Source organism: Amphiura filiformis, chromosome 19 (genome assembly GCF_039555335.1).
Source record: "Amphiura filiformis chromosome 19, Afil_fr2py, whole genome shotgun sequence".
Taxonomy (NCBI): domain Eukaryota; kingdom Metazoa; phylum Echinodermata; class Ophiuroidea; order Amphilepidida; family Amphiuridae; genus Amphiura; species Amphiura filiformis.
This window is the reverse complement of record NC_092646.1, coordinates 43,083,005-43,105,801: the sequence shown is the minus strand read 5'-3', so window position 1 is coordinate 43,105,801 and position 22,797 is coordinate 43,083,005. Positions and strand designations below refer to the sequence as shown.

The 22,797-nt window shown below is 36.3% G+C and overlaps 1 protein-coding gene across 1 annotated transcript; it reads left to right on the top strand.

Moving 5' to 3' along the window:
* Nucleotides 1–990: 990 nt before the first annotated feature.
* Nucleotides 991–19,007, top strand: LOC140141342 (protein-cysteine N-palmitoyltransferase HHAT-like). Its single transcript, XM_072163179.1, has 12 exons — nucleotides 991–1,151; nucleotides 3,476–3,724; nucleotides 6,419–6,486; nucleotides 7,843–7,959; nucleotides 8,847–9,044; nucleotides 9,480–9,680; nucleotides 10,286–10,457; nucleotides 11,419–11,569; nucleotides 12,774–12,809; nucleotides 15,073–15,274; nucleotides 15,781–15,922; nucleotides 17,827–19,007. The coding sequence occupies exons 2-12, from the start codon at nucleotides 3,481–3,483 to the stop codon at nucleotides 17,940–17,942; spliced, it is 1,647 nt and encodes a 548-aa protein (XP_072019280.1). The 5' UTR covers nucleotides 991–1,151; nucleotides 3,476–3,480; the 3' UTR covers nucleotides 17,943–19,007.
* Nucleotides 19,008–22,797: the final 3,790 nt, after the last annotated feature.

Below are 22,797 nucleotides of genomic sequence, written 5' to 3'. Positions count from 1 at the left end.
AAAATGAGCTCTCAAATTGAGGATTCTTGATTTTGATCTATTTTTCTGACGGATTTTACACTTTAAAAGTTGGATTTCCAACAGTCAGGATTGGATAAAAAGTCCGGAAATCCGCACTCCTCTATGGAGGGTGTGCATCTATTTTCTGGAATAGCCCATTTTTACTACATGCAGTTTTTGGTGTCCCATTTTCTTTCAATCTACAGATATAAAATACTTTTTTATTCAAGTATTTTTGACAATATATTGTCATACATACTTGAATAGCAACATTGAATTCGTATTCATTCTCGTCTCAGTCTAGGTGGCTAGTACCACGACATGACCACTAACCAATCAAATGAAAGAATTTGCCTCCAAATTCCAACTGTTTGTTTTGGTTTCTCAGCAGCACAAAAGGGATTTCAGATCACATAAACGAACTTAATAATTGAAAAACTAATACCCCCGCTAAAATCAGAAACGAAAATTATTTGTTTTGCAGAACTGTATAATATGAAAAGCCCATTGTCATGGTTGTCTATACTTTTCAATAATGCGTCAAACTACTAAACTTTCTAACAGTTATACTTGTTGAAAATAAAAACATTTTAAATATTATTTGAACACGGACTAAAATTCCGAAATTTTTATGTCAAAATATCAGAGAATTTGACAAATGCCAAAAAGTAGAACTTTTTAAAAGTTCTCAATTTTGATAGAATACATGAAGTCGGTGCAAACCGCTCAAACGATCTGTAATTGTATGTGTGCTGCCTATATCTAAGTTAAAAATGAAACCTATTGTTCCGAAAATTATTTATCTTAAAGAACAGGATATAATTATGATCATTTTCTCAAGAATAAGACCAAACGTCTTTTGTAAAACCTAAACAAATTATGCGGGATTTCCCCTTTGTATTTACCAAACGATATAAACAATACACGAGTGAAAGGTCACCAGTTCTGTAAAGGTCATGGTAACGGAAGTATTGCACTAGTATCTACATATCACAACGACGCGTCGCTGGAAACCAGTGGACAAGCACTGTGGTATCTAATATCGTATAAAATTAATGTTATTAAGAAAAATACATCCGAGAAAAAATTACGGTACATCTAATAACGGAACTCATGCCAATCATTAATATACTGACGAACTCCGAATGAATGTAAGTACTATTATATTTACTATTTTATTAAAAGGAACAAAGTTGACGGTTACCATGTTACCGAGTACATGTACTTCCTATTTACTTCAACAGGTAGGCCCATATTAGGACATAGTCTTTACAGGAGTCTACGGCAGGTGGATCGCTAGATTTTAAGGAAGTAATAACAGTGATTTTAAAACTATAAGACATTTCGAGTAACATTTAATAGTCTAATTTCCAACTTGCATAGTTAGTCCATAAGTCTCATATAGATCAAAAGTTGACCTGGATTTTAGAGTTTTTGAGTTTATGTACCCAGCATATGCAAAGGTCATATATAAATATATGAGTGTACAAATGTTTTGTTAAATTGATTGTGCCCTTATAGAGACAGACGTGTGCTCATAGTCTACTGAAATTAATTGTCTTAAATATCAATAAGCCAACAAATTAAAAAATTATTTTTGTCTAAGTAATCACCATTTAAACAAACCATTGCTTTATTAATGTAGTAACATGTTAGTGGTCTAAATCAGTTAAAATCAGTTAAATGCGTGTTTCATTTTAGTTACCTTTAGAAAACGGACGTTTTAAGATCAGGTTGTTTAAAATTAACACAGAAGCGCCGATACTTTTAGTTTATAATTTATATAAATAAACGTCCCATACACACAGATTCAGGTTGAAGGCCAGGACGGTCTTTTCAACAGAATTGTTGAACCAAACAGTTACATTGTATATACACAATACAATAACCACAATATACAACTTATCGTCCCAAATGTACGTGCATTGAATGAATACTTCATGATAATTAGTAATAAGCAAGTACAAAGTTCACTTACGTTTTTCTGTGTGGGTGTGATTAAATATTAATATGAAAATAAAAATATGATGATGATTCAAAATTTTATATACTTTTTCCAGAACTTTTTTCCTGTGCTTTTTCATTATAACATTAAGGGTGGTGCAATAATTATGTGTACCCGGGGGTGAATTATAGGGGGGGGGCAAAGATTTTTGGCAGGCCAAAAGGGGGCAAGCATTTTTTTTGGCAGGTCGAAAGGGGGGGTCAAGCGATTTTTGGCAGGTCGAAAGGGGGGGGCAAGCAATTTTTGGCACAGATATTTTGGGCACCGTTTCTATATTACGCCCTAAAAAGGCGTAGGAAAACGTTATGAACACGTTCAAATATGCAAAATTTCCTGCTCGCTGCGCTCGCATTATATGTTAAGACAATTTAAGGTTTTAAATTCGGGTTCCCCAAAATCTTGCATGTGTAAGGGGGGCAAAGATTTTTGGCACGTCAAAGGGGGGCAAAGGTTTTTGGCACGTCGAAAGGGGGGGGGCAAAGGTTTTTGGCACGGCCAAAGGGGGGCAAGCAATTTTGGCAGACCATTTTGAGAATTCACCCCGGGGTACACATAATTATTGCACCACCCCTAACTGTTCAAGCTCGATCACGTGCAATAAATAGATACCCGATATTATGTACAGGTTGTAACAAAAATATTTATACGATTTAGAAAATTGTATTACTAGGCAAACATGTCACTTATTGATTGTATTGAGTTTTACTTGATCGTCAATGTATTTTCTAAAACTACTATACATAAGCTTTGTTTTAATTGAATCAGTGGTCAACAAGCAAATATATGGCCAATTGTGTGAAGTAGTCCTAAAACTTAGTCCTCGAAGTAAACTTTATAAATCTAATGATAAGCTATGATATGTACTTAAAGTGTATGTAGCTGGGATGAAAAGCCGTCCATCATATGAACATTTTGACCTTTCTTATTTAAGATATAGATTTTTGTCCCTCAAACACCAAAAACTGTAGGTCTTTTTGTAAAAAAATGTATATCTTCAATTTGAAAGGTCAAAATTTTCAATTGATGGTCGACTTTTCATCCAACTACATACACCTTAAGTACATATCATTAGATTTATAAAGTTTACTTCGAGGACTGTTAAATATCAAAAATATTTAAACAAATAATAATTTTTGTATTATATTACGAATTTAAAACAAAATCTAAATTATTTAATATCAATTCTTTGTATTCAGAATGCAATTCGATATGTCTGATGTGCTCTCACAAAAAAATACTGTGCAAACGTCGCTATCCGAACATTTTTGACTGTTAAATATCAAAAATATTTAAACAAATAATAATTTTTGTATTATATTACGAATTTAAAACAAAATCTAAATTATTTAATATCAATTCTTTGTATTCAGAATGCAATTCGATATGTCTGATGTGCTCTCACAAAAAAATACTGTGCAAACGTCGCTATCCGAACATTTCCAAGTTTGATTGTTTGCTCCTTGTTTTCAGAACAAATGGCCTCTGGTCCTGAAGTTGAGAATATCTCCCATGGAGAAGCTGACCAAAATGACAATGCCAAGACAACTAAGGGTCACGTGACAGACAGCAATTACGCCAATCCTTTGTGCAATCCTGCAACCAGTACCCGGAAAACTTTCAAACATGCGCCTCTTCCTCAGCTTGAGTTATCGCTGGGCTTCGCGTTTATTATTGGGTGTGTTTTGTATGTCAAGTTCAGAACAGATGTCATATCACGAGGCAAGTTCAATGTGAAAAATGTTCAAATAAATAAAAATAAGTAAATAAGGTATATTGCTGATCGAGATCGATGGGAAACGTGATGCATGCTGGGAATAAAAAAGGGCTCAAAGGCTATAGAATTTTAGATTGCAACTTTGAGTTTTTTCCTTCCCAGCATGCATCACTTTTGCCTATCGATCACTATCAGCAAAATACCTTACGTAAGCATTTATATAGCGCCTTACTTAAGGGTACTTGCCCATGAATTTCATTCAGGGGCGTGTTTGAAAAACGGCACAGCGTATTAGTAAAAAGAATAAAAAATACTAACATTTACACCAGGGTTCGAACCACTGCCGATATGGATGCTGAACAGTGAACGATGCCACTGTGCCACGGCGGTACCTGTGGTTAATGTCTGACGATTTTCAAAGATATACATATCAACACGTTTCTAGTGTATTGAAAAGCAGATTTTGGTAGGAATACAGTCATAGTAAGACATTGGACTCTACTTGCCTGTTTGTTTTTCATTTAATACAAATTAATTTTAAGGGTACTACACCCCTAAATAAATTTATGACTATTTTTGCATTTTCCTCAAAAACTAATAACACCCTGGTAACAAAGGTTATGTATATTATAGGGGCAAGGAATCCAATTACTACACTGAAATTTCAGTGACCCAAGACAAGCGGTTCGATACTTGTGATAGAAAGTGAGGTACCGCTAGGATGTACCTCATTTCCTATCATATTTACTGAACCGTTTGTCTTGGTTCACTGAAATTTCAGTGTAGTAATTGGATTCCTTGCCCCAATAATATACATAACTTTTGTTACCAGTGTGTTATAGTTTTTTGAGAAAAATGCAAAAATAGTCACAAATTTACCACAGGGGTGCTGTACCCCCTTAAACAGATATCAAAGTGCTTTGTATTTATTCCGCTACCATCACACCATGTTGCAGCCATCAACAACGGCATGACTACCCTTTAACATCACCCTTTTTTATACCTGAGTGGAGTGGGATAAAAGAGATATGTGTATTCCAAAGAACACAGCACATCGGTCCTAACTGGGATCTAAACCCACAACCTTGCACTTATGAAGTCGAACCCCTTAACCATAGGCGTAGATCCCGGGGGATGGTCCATACAATCATCCCCCCCCAATGTTGACGCCTGATAATGGGTTTCTGACCAAATTAACCTCATATTTGCACATTTTAGCCCCAAAAGTGCAAATTTTCGCGCGCTTTGCGCGCATTTAATCTACTTTTACACCATATTTCATCAGTTTAGCTTCAAAATAGCAAAAATTTTCGCGCGCATCGCGCGCATTTATATCATAAACTAATTTTGTCGCCAAAGGGTGCTGTATTGACTATACTTCAAGATTTTTTTCAAACTTCATCCCCCCCCCCAATGTCAAAAAGAAATCTACGCCACTGCCCTTAACGGTTAGGTCACCGTGCTCTCATTTTACTTGCAACTAAAGTAGTAAATGCCATTAAATGTTTTCTGAAAGTTGCAAAACTTTATTGCCCTTGATATCACAGTGCCAATAATATTTACAGTTAAATGATCACATACAAACACGGAAACATAACCACCATTGAGGAAAGAGATAAACAGAGAAAGTACGACCAGTCAAAGTCCCCGTGTATTGTATGGTGTAAGTTCTCGCATATTCATGAGGGCCGATTGTTCGATCGTGTCGTGTCTAACAATCACGCCAGCGCTGCGTGCCTTCGTGTATACGCGATAGAGCGTTGCGTGCTTTCGCGATTACGCGATAGACCATGAAAATACGCGGTAATTGCGTAGCAGTCTCGCCTGTCGCATTTCACGGAACAATCGGCCCTCATTATCGGATGAGGCGGAGACTTTGACTGGTGGTACGCGCTCTGTAGTACTCTGTGATAACCACATACCCAGCAAACACAAAATGTTTTCGACATCATTCGCAAAAAGTTATAAAAGGTTGTCAGAAAACGTTTAAATGTTGGGTTATATAAAGGGTATATTAAGAGTATGAAACGTTTGTATAACCTTAAAAACACATTTTTGATAATCTACTACTCAGCAAACAAAAATGTTTTACAGAAAATGTTTAAATGTCGGGTTATATAAAGAGTATAAAACATTTTAATAACATTCCAAAAACATTCTTGAAAACTTGATACAAAACATTCTAAAAAGAATGTTATTTTGTGGTTGAAAATATATTTTCCGAAAAATGTTTGCCCAAAATATTTTCAATAACGTTTTGAAAACGTTTTCATGACCTTTATATAACCCGACATTTAAATGTTATTAAAAGGTTTAAAAAACACATTTTAAATATTTAAGTACTGACACAATATTTGGCAAAAATGTTTGCAAAAATACTTTACAATAACATTTTTTAAAAACATTTAAAAATATTGTTGTAGTGTGTTTTCATACAAAACGTTTTAAAACGTTATAATGACCTTTATATAACCCGACATTTTAATGTTATTAAAACGTATTTACCTAAACCAAAAGCCAAATTATAACTTATTTAAAACGTTTTTGTGTTTGCTGGGTAACCACTTCAATCCTCCCCACACGCATGCACAAACACAAACCTCTACCGGTACGAAATCAAACCGAGATATATTTTTTCCTAACTCAAATATGGTGTAATCTTTTTATTTATTTATTTTTTTGGTTTTTTTTGTATATAGAACATATGAAGGATATGAGATTACCCTATTTCGAAAAGGCGTGGTTTCCTTACAATCATGGATATCGAGTAAGTGGAAAACTTAAAAGTATTCTAAATGTCAGATTAAAGGAGTACTATAGTATTTCTTGATTTTAACATGCAAATTTCCGGCTCTTGTCAAATGTCAAACCACCGAATCTGCAAGAAAGTTATCCACACAAACAATAATGTACTCCCCATTCCAGAAAGATATAGAAGTAAATTTTTTGGATTAAAAAAATAGTATCCTGTTTTACCAAATAAAACATAGCTAAATCCTAATCCTTTAGTTAGTCCTAGCTGGCAATGAAAGTAATATTTTAATATTTGGTCAATTTTGGGAAATAAGAGCCAAACAAAAACATGCATTTTTTGGGTGTTTTTCAACCTTTTTCGTATTCTGTGACAATCAAGCCCGAAGAGTTGAACAAAGACTAATTTTCAAGTTATGCATTCTAATTTTTGGAAAGCACATTTTCAAATCTTTTTCATAACAAATTAGCACAAATAACATATACTATTAAAATTATGAGTTAACTCTTACCCTATACTCAAGATTTTGAATGCTTAGACTTGTGCCAAGCCATACAATGTTGTAACTACAATTGTAAGAAAACATGCACAATTGCATGTTTTTTGGCCGTTTTCCCTCAAATGCAAAAATATTAAAATTTAATTTTCATTGCCAATTAGAACTAACTAAAGAAATAGGATTTAGCTATTTTTCATTTGGCAAAACATGATAATATTTTTAATCCAAAAAAAAGTAGTTCTATATTTTCTGGAATGGGGAGTAGTCTTAGTATTCAGAGGGTAAAAATGTCACCTTTTTTGGAGTAAGTTGGTGTGGAATGAAGATGTGGATCACGAAGTGCACCTTAATTCAGCCAATTTTGAATAATATGGAATTATTTATAATTAGCTTGCTTAATAATCGAATTCATCTCAGTTTTAATGAAGTAGGACACCAAAGAAAATGTACCGAAACAGGATTCGAACCGGTGACCACTGGACTACAAGTCCGCTGCTCTGATATCTGAGCTTTTAAGTGACAATAAACAAATAATTAATCCACGATTAAGTCTCTCTCTCTCTCTCTCTCAGACATGGTATATTTTAAGCAAAATATTATACCCAGCTACATTAACTCTCTTCACGCGGGTGTCGACTGCAGACGACAAGTTTTAAAAAAAAATTAGAACTTCAAAAATTTCAGAAATGTAAATTTTCATTACCATATTTGGAATCAGCATGAAAAATGCATTAAAATAAGTACAAACAAGCCTAGTAGTTCTTAAGATAGCTCTTGATATTTTGAGAACTATTTCAAAACTTCAACTTTTTCCGTTGAAGCGCATGTCTAGCACGCAGAGCATTAAGTCTTCTTATCTTTACTACATACAGGACATTTCTGATTACGAGTGGAGATTTTGGAAGATGAATTTTCTAACTGCCCACATTCTCTACTCCGTGTTAGCATATATTATTTTAGGAAGACTGGTAGATTGGATTATTCCTGAGGTGAGTGTTGTATTTATTTCCTTATATTATAGGTATTTATTGCAAAAGACACGGGTTTAAACTTTACACTTTACAACAACGTATTGAACACAGATGAAGTTTTAAGATGTAAAAAGGAATAAGAAGGGCCCGAGGATCGATCATTGGGGTACACCCCACGAATTTAGGATCTTATCGAAGAATGTTAATTCTTCAAACTGTTTCCTTTACTCCAATACGATATGAATCCATAAGTTAGTAATTCCTCTTAAACCGAAATTATTAAGTATCTGATGATCGTGCGTATCAAACGTTTTATTTAAGTCTAAAGGAATAAACCAACAATGCAATTTTTTTTTTAATCTGAAACTGAGTCTGAATCTGAAGTGCACAAAAATCAGTAAAAGTGTGGTGGGGGTCGTAGTAAATTACCACGTTTTCATAACATTAAAAGACATTTTTTGATAATCTACTGTATTTATGTGACCAATCGACACCCATTAACGATATGAATATGACATCACGATTACACACGCCGCGTACTCAAACTACATTCTAAACCTATGAACTATTTCCTGAGTTTGCTCATTTCTAATGTGATCAAGCAAAATCATTCGGAAGTCAGAAATATTGATTTCCAGATATAGGCAAGCAAAGGAAAACATTTCTCTTGTTTTCTCTTGTTTGGGAAACACTTCAACTGTTCATATCTTTGGAAGTAAATGTTTGAGTTTGGAGTTTTCTGCAAATTATAGCTTTGCAAATGCTGTATATAATCATGTCAAAAACTGAAAATTGAATATGCCCGACGTCAGACTGATTTTGCTTGATCACACCACATTTTGATTAATTATAATACCCGGTAAGCGTATGTAAAACATAAATGTTCTTTTCTTTTCATCTATCAGCTTCGCAAAGTGTTCATGCTGTCGTTCGGCCTAGTATTCGTCTGTATCACCATGCCGGCAAGGATAGTTATGTTTTTTGCTGCTCATACTGCAGTAGCTTATATCGGTGCACAGTCAAGAAGGAGATGGGTGGTCTGGCTAGTAGCCATTCTACAAACTGCTAGCATATTTGCTAATCTTGATTTTTATAGATGGCAGGTAGGATATATTTCTAAAAATGTTAATATTTTCATGCATAAATCAAAATACGAAGGGGTCAGTCGTGTTCTTTTGTCAGTGTTGTTTGGCTTTGTCCATTAGCCCTTTGATGAGAAAACGCTTATTAACGACATCGCTCATTTACACAACCATCTGCCTTAGCGAGACTACCTTCAATTTTAATTTATGTTACGATAGCTCAATCGATGAAGTTTTTGGCTCTTGTATGCGAGGTAAGTGGCGTATAGCTAGAGGAGGACAGGGGGGTATGTGCCCTGGTTGCCGTCTTAGGGGTGCCAAATCAACCAATTCAACGTCACCATCGACTCTGTGGCCCATCAACAAGCAGTGAAAGTAAACAATTTGAATTATCGCATAATTATAAGGAATTGTTGTTGAACATATGGCTCACCACTCTTTTTTCTTCCATTACAGAAATCATTTCTTCCCGGTTTAGGTGACTTTGTAGTGCCATTGACATTCGGCATCTTAAAATTCATCAGTTTTGGACTTGAATGCTGTAAGAATGACGACATATCTCAAGATTACGGACTCATGGACCTTCTTCTCTATAACTTTTATTTCCCTCTTTTTATTGGAGGACCTGTCTTGACATTTGACCAGTTTCAAAAACAGGTGATTGTTATACTACTTTTAAAAACTTTTAAAAGACCTTTGGTGTTTTCAGTAAATGATAGCCTATTGTTTGTATAATATAATAATTACAGTAACTCAATTGTCAAAAATGCCTCCTTTGGCCCCCGCCCCGTGGACCAGATCGTGTCACATATGTGATTCGATCAAGCAAAATCAGTCGGAACTCGGAAATATTAAATTTTGATTTTCTTATATGATAGTAAAAAACATTTACAAAGCTGCATTGTGCAGAAAACCCATTGAAATTGAGCAACCAGTTCCAAAGATATGAGCAATTAACATGATTAAAGAATTTCCAAAACAAAAGGAAACAAAAAGCAAATATTACTTTTGTTTGGCTATAACTCAAAATCAATATTTCCGAGTTCCGACTGATTTTGCTTGATCGCATCACATATATGCTTGTAGATGAGGTTTTAAGGTAACCCCCTTGTGAGTTATTTTCCTGCTAGTTGGTCTTCGTATTTCTAGTGCCAGTATCGAAACGTATGTCAACTAATAAATGATAATGGAATAGATATGAAAATCAAGACAAACAATCTTTAAATAATATTATAAAATGATGTTATCGTTTTCAAACACAGGTTAACAGACCAGCTGGGCCATTGAGCGGTCAGGAATGGTGGAATATAATCAAGAACATTTTGCGTTATATATTCTGGTATTTCTACATCGATATATTCCTGCACTTCTCATACTACTCAGCCTTTCACAAACATCCGTCGATGTTTCGGAACTTACCGCCTAAAGATTACCGTAAGTTTGTTTAAATATTCGCGATGCTAATTTTGTTAAATAAAATTTGTGATACTCATGATTACAAAACACATTTTGGTAGAACCATATGTCCATTCCCGAGAATTCTGGATATGCACTTATAATGACACTATACACTATATTAACTATATCCCAAAAGTGTTTGCTATCACATCATCGGAAATAAAGCAGCAGGTACTGACGACATAACAAAAACTATCCAAGCATGTGCATACGTTGGAATCAAGTGGCTGACTAGAGTTTTCATTGCAGCATGAGAGGAGAGAGCAGCACCAGATGACTGGCAAAGGCAATAGTGATTCCTATCTGGAAAAAGAACGGAAGTAAGAGAGACTGTGAAAAATACAGGGGCATCTCCTTGCTAAGTTAGGCCGGCAGGATGTTTGCAAAGATCATAGAGAGAAGAATTCGATCCCTGGTGGAACTGCAACTAAGGGAGACACAATTTGGTTTTAGAAAAAACAAGGGATGTACAGATGCCATTTTCGAGCTACGACAATTATGTGAAAAGTGTATCAAGTTCAACCAGGTGGATAGAGAACAGTTGTTGACGGTAATGGAGGGCTATGGTATAAGAGGTCAACTGCTACATAATGCCAGACAGCAAATGCATGGTGAAAACCAGCAGTGGCCCGTCAAAGTGGTTCCGAGTAACATCAGGGGTACGTCAAGGCTGCGTGCTGTCGCCACTGCTCTTCTTGATTTATATGGATAAGATCGCCAAAAGCAAATCCAACTAGTGGAGAAATAAATGAGTTTCTCTTTGCAGATAACCAGAGCCTCATCCACAAGGGCTCTGCAGAACTTTAAGATAATACCAACGAACCAGATGCAGCATGTGAGAAATATGGCATGAAAGTCAGCATAGCCAAAACAGAGACTAAGATGGTTAGCCGATGCTTTTCCATAAATAATTGTTTTTTCTTTATCTTACTTACAGCTGTATTAGCTGGATGGCATCTGATGTTCTTTCTAATCAAGTACATAGTATTTTACGGCATTCCCGTTACAATTGCCATGTTTGATCGGATAGATGGTCCCAAACCACCAGCCTGTATTCTTTCACTCTACACATTTAGAGATATGTGGAGGTTTGTAAACTTGTATTTATCACCGGGATTTATTTGATGTGTAAAAGAATCCTAAACCTATGATAATGATGGTTATGCTGCCATGTAGAGTATACCATCCCCTGTTCACATTGTTGTCTACTCTGTTCAGAATTGACAAGAGGAACGCAGAACTCTAAACATGCAATGCTCTACAAATTCCCATGGTAATTAGCATTAGCATGCGCGTTAAGAAACGATACTCACATCCGGGTAATTTATATACGAGATTGGAATTATTATGCACTTTGACTTTGCGGTTAGTTGTGAGATATTAGAGAGTTTTCGAAATGAAGTTTTACTTCAACTTTCATGGATTGAATTTCTTGCTTAGATTTTACTTCAACGCGATGTCTGATTGGTTATTGCACCAACAGCCCCTTTCTTACCAGACGAAACCTATGACATGTTCTATTAAAAATTCTATTACCCCCACGACCCATTATTCAAAATCGCGCACTGTGATTTGTTGAAACGCGTCACGAGAAAGACCATTAATTAGCAATAAAGTGGCCAGGGTAACGAACTTTATGTTCTTCTCGCATCACAGAGCAGAGCAAAGCGTGATGCAGTATATTAGCGTCGTTACGCATTCTACGTAAAGCATTACGCTTGGTTACGCATTCTGCAATACTCGCTATCACTTACGCTTTGGCTACGCGTAGGCACTCCACCTTGAGGTAAAACTTGAAATATTTGGGCAAAATATGATATTTTCTCTTTAAATCGCACTATTTTGTGCGCCTCACCCATTATTTACGTTTTTACTGCCTCGGACACATTATTTGCGTGTAAAGGAGAATGCTGCACCCTTTATTTCTTAAATATATACACCTGCTATACTCTGCTCGCTCCAGTAAAAACAGATCATTTATGCGAACACTTCATCCCCTTGCCGTTGAAGTTATTAATGAAATTCATTTCGCAAACTGAATTTGTGTACGTCATAAGCACACACAAAAGTATATACCAAACTTGACGTTTGCATCCGGTGTTTACAAATAAAATATGACTATCACACGCATCGCATACTCTTGAGGTTATGTGTAATTAAGGTTAGCGTACACTTCAGTCGTAAACAATGATCGTCAGCTTTTAGTTAAACACTTGTATCATTTTATTTATCTGAGAAATCGACGATGATTCAAACTTATCGCCGTTATTTTTTTTAATATTTCTTTTGCAGGTATTTTGATCGAGGGATTCATTCCATGATAACGAGGTATGCTTATGAATTACTAAATGTCGTTGCCACTTACAAGACTCAAGGCCAAAACCCCTTTTACCCAAACTCACTTTAGTATGCACAATAAAACACATTGTGTGCTTAAGTTAACAATATAAAAAAAGTTAAAAGTTAAATCCTTCCCAAGCCTTTCGGCCCATTGGGCGGCGCCTATCTCCGCTTCATAACCCTAGGCCACATGTCTGCAAGCAGAAAAGCTACAGTAGGAGGTTAGTCCACTGGTAGCCATGTGTTTAACTTTCCCTAGTCCATTTTTTCAATGCCGAACGCCTGGCAAGAAGGCAGTAGGTACCATTTTTAAAGCCTTTGGTATGGCCTGGCCGGAATTCGTACCCGCGACCTCCCGATCGTGAGGTGGACGCTCTAACCACTAGGCCACCACGCCGGTATTGTGATCAATCAAATACATAGATTATGAATGATCCATAACCAGCAGCCTTCTTCTTGTTCTTGATTACAAAGTTCTGTTACACTCAATGTTGTTGATGTACCGTATATCCAGATTCACTTGTCCTGTGAAGGCCACTGCTCAGCGAAGTCCACTGAAGACTTTTATATCCTCTGCGTATAAAATCCGCGCACAGATGACCAAGATGGTGCTATTTTCACCTTTCACACAATTTCTAATGGAAAGCAGGCCTGCTGTGCATCTCCCTGTTTCCACATACATTGACGGATGTGTTGTTTCAAAAACAAGGCTTCATCAAGTCGACATACACATATTGACTGCTATGAGGGGCGTGGTTTAAATTATAAGACCAAGATGATCTCAAAACCATGACGTGCCCCGAGACAAAGTCGATGAGCATGTGCATGGTTTTGAGATCACCGCGGTCTTTTAATTTTAACCATGTCCCGAAAATAAAGCAGTCAACATTTGTTTTATATACCATGTATATTGAAAAAAATCCTTGTCATGTGATTGGTTAAAAGAATATGCTAGGCTAGGCCAGGCTGTTTGCCTAGAGTGTGACGCCTATAGGCCCCATACTGTAGACCAAGGTAAGGCGTCAGTAAAATAGCTCTGGTTGAATTTATGAGCAAGCATTTGTTTGTTCTTACCAACTCTTTCCCACCCGATGATCGCCTTTAATAATCCCTATATTTGCGGTATTATCATTTAATCGATATAAAAAAACGCAGTGATTTATAGTGCGTTACGCACAGGCACAACGCCTAGACGTTGATCTACAAGCCTCAGCACACTTGACAGTTTGTCGCTGACCACTAAAGCCCCACATCATTCCATAAATCATTTAACAACAATTCAAGGACTTTGCTGCTTCAAGAGCGCACTCCCTAGACATTCCACAAATAACCTTCGCAACCTGGATCAGCTCCCCGAGTTTCGTACGGGTTGCACCGAGACAATTAGTAAGTTCCTTGTCCAGGGGAATTTCAAGCTAACTCAATTTCAAGCAAACTCAATTTATCATGGGCAATTGTGGTTTTCCGTGTTCCGTGTCACGATGATTTTACAGTTAGGCCTTAGCGAGTTTAAGCTTCCATTCGTGTTTTCACTTCAATGCATAATGCTTACAGCTTATCTTCCCCCGGTTCGTCAACGCGTTTAAAGAGTACTTCTCTACTGATTTTTAACCACAATTTCTCTGCCTGCTTATTTTGTTTTTACCTGCTCGGTATACTCGGTGTTGATGTCGCCAGGTGGTGTATGACGTGCAGTCCCTAAAGTCAGTAAATTTTCATCGTCAACCGTGTATTTGAATGGGGTTATTTTGAAATTTTAAAACGCTTGAAATATCACAAACAAATAGGCCTATGTTGATAAATAATATAAATACAAGCTAAAACCGTTGGGGTTCGATAATGAACCCCACAAAACTAACCGAGTATATGGAAAATGCCATACGGCCGGGCGGTTTCACGAGTTGCCGGCTCGATCATGTCATCCGCCGCCTGGATGTCGCCAAAACAAAATCAGTCTCTTCTACAGTCTTAATGTCACACTTGGCAATGACGCATTGTAAACAGCGACGTTATTAAATCGAGAAGAAGAGAGTTAAATGAATACTCCCGGGAATATTAAAAAATGAACTATTGCCAGGGAATATCTTATTTAGTTTTATATATAGTAACTTTCTGTACATGCTCATATATGCAGGGTCTCAAGTGTGCATTTAATAGATGGCATTGCATTCTTGCGATATTTTTTTACAATTCCATTTTCTTGAAATTCTAAAATAATTTACCTTTCTTTCATTCCTTCATTCCTATATAGATATATTTATTTCCCATTAGGTGGATCAAGATTTGGCCTGTTTTGGAATTCAGCAGGGGCATTCGTTGCATTTTCTTTCATGGCACTATGGCATGGTAACTCTTACAAGATGTATTCCTGGGCGTTCTGCAATTGGCTTGGTATCCAACTAGAGACTGTTCTTATGGGATTAGCATGGACTCCGCGCGCTCTCGAAATGCAGGTAAAATAGCTTAAAAATAATGGACTAAAAACTAAGTCTCTTCAATGAGCTCGTAAATAAACAAATAAAACGTCTTATGCCAATGTTGAGGAAATGTAAGTATTTTTTATTACAAAATTTTACGCTCATAATCATGGTATGTTCAGTGTTTGCTTCTCTGTTTCGATGTTACTTTGTATATATGTGCACATCTGCCATTGCTGTCATTTTCCCCTCGCTAAAACTTGTTATCAATAAAAGAGTAATTCGTCAACAGAAAGTTGTTAAATAATCTTCTAATACCGTAACCGTTCGCCTAATGATGCACATGGGCTCCTTTGCTTTTGGGCTTTGGGGGTAAATTTCATGTACAAATAGAGAGCTCCCTCATCTGAAAATCTCAACATGAATTAAGGGTACGTGCCTATATTTGCTGGTGGGGTTTGTACGGGAGGGCAATTTTAGATTGTGCCTAAAATTCCAGTTATGTCAAGGCAGTCCATTATTATGATTTTTCTTTATTTCAGCGGCGTCTATCTGGTCCAGGGTTACGGCGAGTTTGCGCAGTAGCTGCTACTCTTAATCTTATGTTTCTCTCTCTGTCCAATATGATATTTCTCGCTGGCTATCCAAACATCTGGTCGTACTGTACCGGGATTTTTATACAAGGTAATTGATAATAAAACAAACATTTTATATAAGTTTCTATACTTATCTGATATTTCTATATTAAAGTCATATTGTAACATTTCCAGAAGAAATTGACTGAATTGTATTATGTTCACAAAATGTTAGTCTTCCCTGTCAGGTTCGTTCGCAATATCGCCTCGTAATACGATTTTCTGCGAATAAAACTTAATCTAAATCTGAGATCTGGAGGGGCACTTTTGAAGAAAAAGTGATTTTTGAAGTTAGTTTTCTTCAGAGGGAACACGGTGACTAAAAAGATCAAGATGTGAAAATCTATCAACCGGCAGACTGTACTGTCTTATGAAAACCGCGTATGCATTCGACTAATATTTCCATTGTAATAATTAAACGACATTTCATACGTTTTATTCAAAACCTCTGATTTTGTCACAACTACAGCACCTAGTGCCCTGATTTTTAGTTATATTACAGAGTTGACATTTAATATGGAATATTTTTTTCGCAAAATTCCAAGACTGGTCTGGACGGAGTCTGCATAAACCGCACGGGCTAAATATTAATTGGGGTGTCGGGACACGGTGTAAAACAATTGTTTCATAGAAAATGTGCTTTCTATAAGTTTACATTTGTGGGGGACAGAATTTCGGACTTTATGCAACATTGTTCTGTTAATGTCAAATTTACAGGGGTTTGAGGTGATATTTCTTAGACTTCGCCAGCAATTTGCCTTCATCATAGCTGAAATACACTTGCAATGTACCAATGAACATGACATGAGCTTACAAAATAGGGCTCTTAAAAGTGGTACGTACTCAGAAAGTTTGAATGGCCCCCGTGGGTCAAAAGTGATGAACTTATAATGGGGACCATTCAAACTTTCTGAAAGCCCCTCCCACTTTCAAAACTGGTAGATTACAAGTACATTTCAGTTCTGATGAACAGTTAGTGGAATTTAGGTTCAGTAAATATCGCCTCAAACCTCAATAAATTTGATAATATCAGAATAATGTTGTTCAAATTCAGAAATTCTACCCCCACAAAAATCAAATTCACTGTCCTTAAATCCGCCATTTTAGGCTTATTCACTACATTACACTACTAATGAAAGCACATTTTCTGTCACACAATTATTTTACACCATCTCTTGACACATCCCAATTAATAATTAGCCTGTGCAGTTTATGCAGACCCCTTCCAGACCAGTCTTGGAATTTTGCGAAAAAATATTCCATATTAAATGTCAAGCCTGTAGTTTTCTAAAGTACATTACAATCATGTAAAAGTATAATTTAAAAAACATTTCGGGCGTCCTCCTCACTCAGCAAATGTTACAATATGGCTTTAAGTGATTCTGAACCGAGCATAAATAATTATTTAAGACATAAACATAAATAGATGTAAAAAAAACCCTCATGTTGAGCTGTAACAAGGTTCACACTAACCCTCCGCATCCAAGTTTTTGATGGAGTTAGGGCACTCCAAAAATGTTATGTTTCGCTTCGTTTGCCCAAATTGGTCGCCCCATGTATTCCATAGTGACCATTCTATGAGGAACCCGTGCCCATTTTCGCCGTATCTGAACATTTTTCCATATACTCTCCTTTACCCCACTTGTTTTGTCTTTCTTTTCTTTTTAGAGCCGCTGACTGTGAAAACAATCCCTACCTACCTGCCCTTTTTATGTTACGCCAATCAAACAATTCTTTTAGGCTTTATTGTGATTTTGAACTCTAAGTCTATCATCTATGTTTTCTCCGAATCAGAATGAGAAAGTGACTGTTTTACACTATACCAGCAGAGAAAAAGATATACCGTCTAGTCTTCATGTATAAATAAAAGGCTGCCCAAAAGTTATTTCTGGTATTTTTATGTGTATTTGTCATGATTATTTGATAATGTTTTTGTTATTGTCCTTTATGCAGGTTTTCCATGGGTCACGCTGGTGGTAGTTACATTCCTTTACATCAGTGTACAACTCATTATGGAAGTACAACGACGATATTCAATGGACTTTATTTATAATAAAAAGTATTTTTGAAAAAAAATATTAATAGTAAGAGACCAGTGCTAATGTCTGGTGAATAAAGTGTTTTTGACATGCCTGAAGGGTACTGAAATGTCGGGCATTTTTGGTAGGGGACAATTAAGGTCAAACAGGGGTCAAAATTATAAAATATCCCAATTCTTTTAGGAACTATACCAAACTACTCGTCTAGTCATAAGGAACCCAAAGGTGTATAGTTTGCCCTATCTGTGACCTTTAGTTACGACGCTATGGGCAGAAATGTGACAATGGTCAACGCACTTTCGACTGGGTGTAATTTTATTAATACGGTTAAGATTGTCCAATGTTAATGATTTTGGTGTCTAGTTATATCTTTTCTGACATGGCAAATTCAACTGAACAACTTAAAAAATCCAAATGGCCGCTTTGACGTTGAAATTTCAAAATGGCTGCCAAAATGCATAAAATCGGGCAACCTCGTTTTGGTTCAAATATTAGCACCTGTCAAATTTTACTTGATCTAAGTTTGTTTAATGGGTACACGACAATCTGGTAGCTTATAGGAGGCGATATGATTTTGCATTCAAACACACAGTAAACTGACCTGTGCAAAATCAGAGCGGTCATTTGGATTTTAAGCTGTTCAGTTGAATTTACCATGCTCTTTGTGTTAAGCACTTGGAACTTGAATGTACACACGGAAATACACTGTCAGATTCCTATTGCGGCCGGTTACACAGGTACACCGTCGCCAAGGTACTTACTTGGTAGTGTGCAGTACCAGTGGAGTACCAGTGTAGTACCAATGTAGTACCACTACTGGATCCTGTGCAGTAGCAGCATTGGTACTGTGTAGGTACTCTGTGTGTACCAGTCAGGTACCTTGGCAACGGTGTACTTTTGCAGGCGACCGCAATAGGAACCTGGTAGTGTAGTTATGTAACCTCCTCACGCGAATGCAATTGTCCATTTTCCATTTCCACGCATGTGCAGTTACCATGGCAACGCTAATACACTCGAGTGTATAGCGATTGCGGTGACCACATCGATAGGTGTTGGTGTTATTTCTAAAATAAATACAGTTATTAGATTTTTTAACTTGGTTTGTTTTCCTTGTGATTATAAAAATCAAGTGGCGGACAAGAATTGATATACGTATGATATCAAACTAATACTAAATATTTTTAATCGTTCAATGAAAAGAATATTTTCATGAGGTGAAATATGTACTGTACCATTCGACGAGGCCCTCTACTCATATATATTGTATATTGTACACAGCTGTACCGTTACTCATGAACATCAGATCGCACATTGTATTTATGGCTTTCCAAAAAAAAGATTTCATTATGATCTTTCTTTGGAAAGCAAGAATTGCTTGAAAGGTTATCAATTTCTGATATATTTAAATAGAGTTGCCTCTTTACAACATAACTCAAGAACCACAGGACCTACAAAAGTATATCTGTGATCTTTGAACTCTTCTACACACTCGTTATGAAATGATCAATGCAATTTTTGCCAAAGCCCACTACCATTCGCAAAATAATACCTATTCATAAATACGCACGTGACTACCTCCACAGCTTGTAGACAGTGAGTCTCGAAGTGATCTTTTATATAGCTAGTTGTCTTCCTGTACATTTGAATGCAAGGCGGTAAACAACGCGAGACTAATGTGCATCAAAATTTGCCTATTTTGTTTAACTTTGTGATTATATTGTAAACGTTTCCATCGATAAATATTTTTTCCGTCGGCAAATACTTTCAAAATGTCCCCCATGTGTAATAATTTTGCTGTTCAGTTAAAGCATGGGGTATGAGCGACTTTGAAGTACAGGTATCTGGAGAAGGGAAGCAACGAGTTACCCCAAATCACAGCGACAGGTAGGGCCGCCGAGTGCTAATATATATTTATTTTGGAAGGTTCGTGTTTGTTTTACATTTTGGGGCGTTTTTCCAAAATTTCATATTTTTGGCAATATTTCAAAAAAGCGACATGCCAAAGACAAATCTTTTTGCACATACTTTGTTATTGCTAATACAACTCTTTTCTGCATACCTACGTTACAATTCGTTGTGGTGATTTAGTAATATTATAAATTTTGTGACTGCATTTTGGCGTTTTCGATGCGAGTTTAGGCTTACCGTGATTTAACGTTGATATCTGGTCTTGCTCCTTTTATAATTTTATTTTGATCGTCGCTTTTGTAAATAACAGATTGGCTCTGAATAAGTATCGTAGTCCTCTTGGTGGGTTTTTCATGATATAATTAGTTTGTATTTGCATGTAACAACCCAAACTCGACCTCTGAATTCGGGGTTGAAGGCTGTTTTCGGAATACCTGTGGACTCAAACAAGTGCACGAGTGGCGACTATGGTTTTATACTTCCCGCATTCATGATTCCGTAAACGCCTAATAATATACTTCTTTGTATACGTTGACTGTAGCTGGTATACGGCTGGTATACAAAGAATTGGTTACATGTCAATAACCATTAACTTCGGGGATAGACCCTTTGCACGCCTTTCTATCTTGCAGTATCTTTACCCGCAGACATGTGCCCGTGTCATGTGCCACATACTGCAGTTACTGTCCGTTTTCCTATACACAATACACAGTGCTCTCACCATTGACCCGCGACCTTTACAAATAGTGTATGTTAGAAGTATATTGCATTTGCCTAGTTAACATCACTGTGTGAAAAATAACCGGCCAATAAAACTATTCTCCAAACTTCTAGCAAATATATTTCTCTAACATGACCTAAAATTACAGCTAGGTTAGATGTTCAGAAATAGTCGCACTTTCGTAGAATATGAGTGAGGGCAAAGCATAGCTAGCTCATAGCTAGCCAACTCCCCGTGTTAATTGAATGGAGATTTGACCGAAAATATTGAGCTATATTGGTAACGGACCGCTCCGTTCTGAAGGATGCCACAAAAAAACGGTACAAGCTACATTTAAACTATTCTATGAAATTCTAGAAAATATAGTTTTGTAACATGTCCTAAATTTTTAGCTAATTTAGGTGTTTGGAAATAGTCGCACTTTTGTGTTTTAGGAAGGATATGTAAACGACAGATAACACCAAAAATATGAAGAAATTATTTCCAAACCGTGTTAAGTCAACAATCATTATGTTGCTCATTTTCAAGAATGCTGGTTAACAAAAAGCAGGCCATTGTCTCATTTCGTGAACAAAGGTCCACATACCATTGTTTCCTTGCGTTTCCTTTATAATCAGTTACCCAACTGAAGCTGTATTATAGCACCTCATAGCGATACCGGACATATAAAACAGACACATGTGCACAACCATAGAAGATCCGATTTAATCAGTTGAGCTGTTTCAATGAGTGTTATCTTGGTTTAATAGCTTTTAATGGGGTTTAAGTTCTGCAAAGGTCGAGATGAATTCTACTGTAGACATGACTGCATCATGAATATTGCGTAACGTTAAAGGTTAATATATTTTTTTTGACATTGAGAGGACTGTGTGCTTCAATACCCGATTTTTCTAAGGCGTTGTGGCCCGTTTCTTCGTTGCTGTTCTGAACGTCGCTTGTTTGAAACAATGCGTCTGTTACTTTTCTTATGCTGCTTTATTTATTTATTTATTTATTTATTTATTTATTTATTTATTTATTTATTTATTTATTTATTTATTTTATTTATTTATTATTTTATTTTATTTATTTATTTAATGACGTTTTGGGGCTAGAGAGAACGGACACATTTATTTATTTATTTATTTATTTATTTATTTTTCGATTGATTATTTGATGATTGAGTGAGCAGATTTATCGATTGCTACTTTAGTTGTGGGACTTCTATTTGATTATGAATGACATCGTACATTAGTATTGATTTTTTCCGTTAAACATTATCAAGAATTAATATCACAGGTTTTAGTGCAGATAGGAAGTTGGCTTAGTGATACTAGAGACCTTGCGGAATGAAGTTACTTTAACTGGAACGGCAACTTCAGAAATATCGATTGGATTTCTTGCTCAAATTTACTCCAACGCGAACGTATGGTTGGTTACTGCAACAACAGCATCTTGTCGCTTAAACTCGGGACATGTGTATCAATGTGCGTTCAAAAGAAGGGCATGTGTAAGAGCTTGTAACCGACTACATCCAAATGTCTCTCTTTTGTTTAGTCAAGTGGTTATTAGTCCCACTTCAAGACAAAAGACTCTACCTTAAGAGCTTCGTTTGAGTAAACATGAATGAACTCGCGATACCACTCAACATGGATTATGTCTTGACCCAGCGTTAATCTCCTTATCATATTATTTTGAAACTAGCTAGGCAATATACGTTTCAATTAATATTCTTACGATAGTTATAGGCCTATATATATAATATTATTTAATAAAGGCTCGTCAGCTTTGTCAATTTCATATTCCAATTTACTTCGCAAAGCCTAATGAAATACATATTCTTTATTTCTTTTCCCTCCTTCAGAATCTCTCTCCCCCTTCCCCTCCTGTTTCCCCTTCCCTACATTCTCCCTTTTTTTTCCTCCTTCTCCCCTCTATCTGTACATGATGCAGTCATGTCTACAGTAGAATTCATCTCGACCTTTGCAGGACTTAAACCCCATTAAAAGCTATTAAACCAAGATAACACTCATTGAAGCAGCTCAACTGATTAAATCAGATCTTCTCTGGTTGTGTACAAGTGTCTGTTTTCAATGTGCGACATCGCAATAAAGCTGGTATTACAGCTTCAGTTGGGTAACCGATTATAAAGAAAACGAAAGGAAACAATGGTATGTGTACCATTGTTCACGAAATGACACAAAGACCTGCTCTTTGTTAACCAGCATTCTTCAAAATGAGCAACATAATGATTGTTGACTTAACACGCGTTTGGAA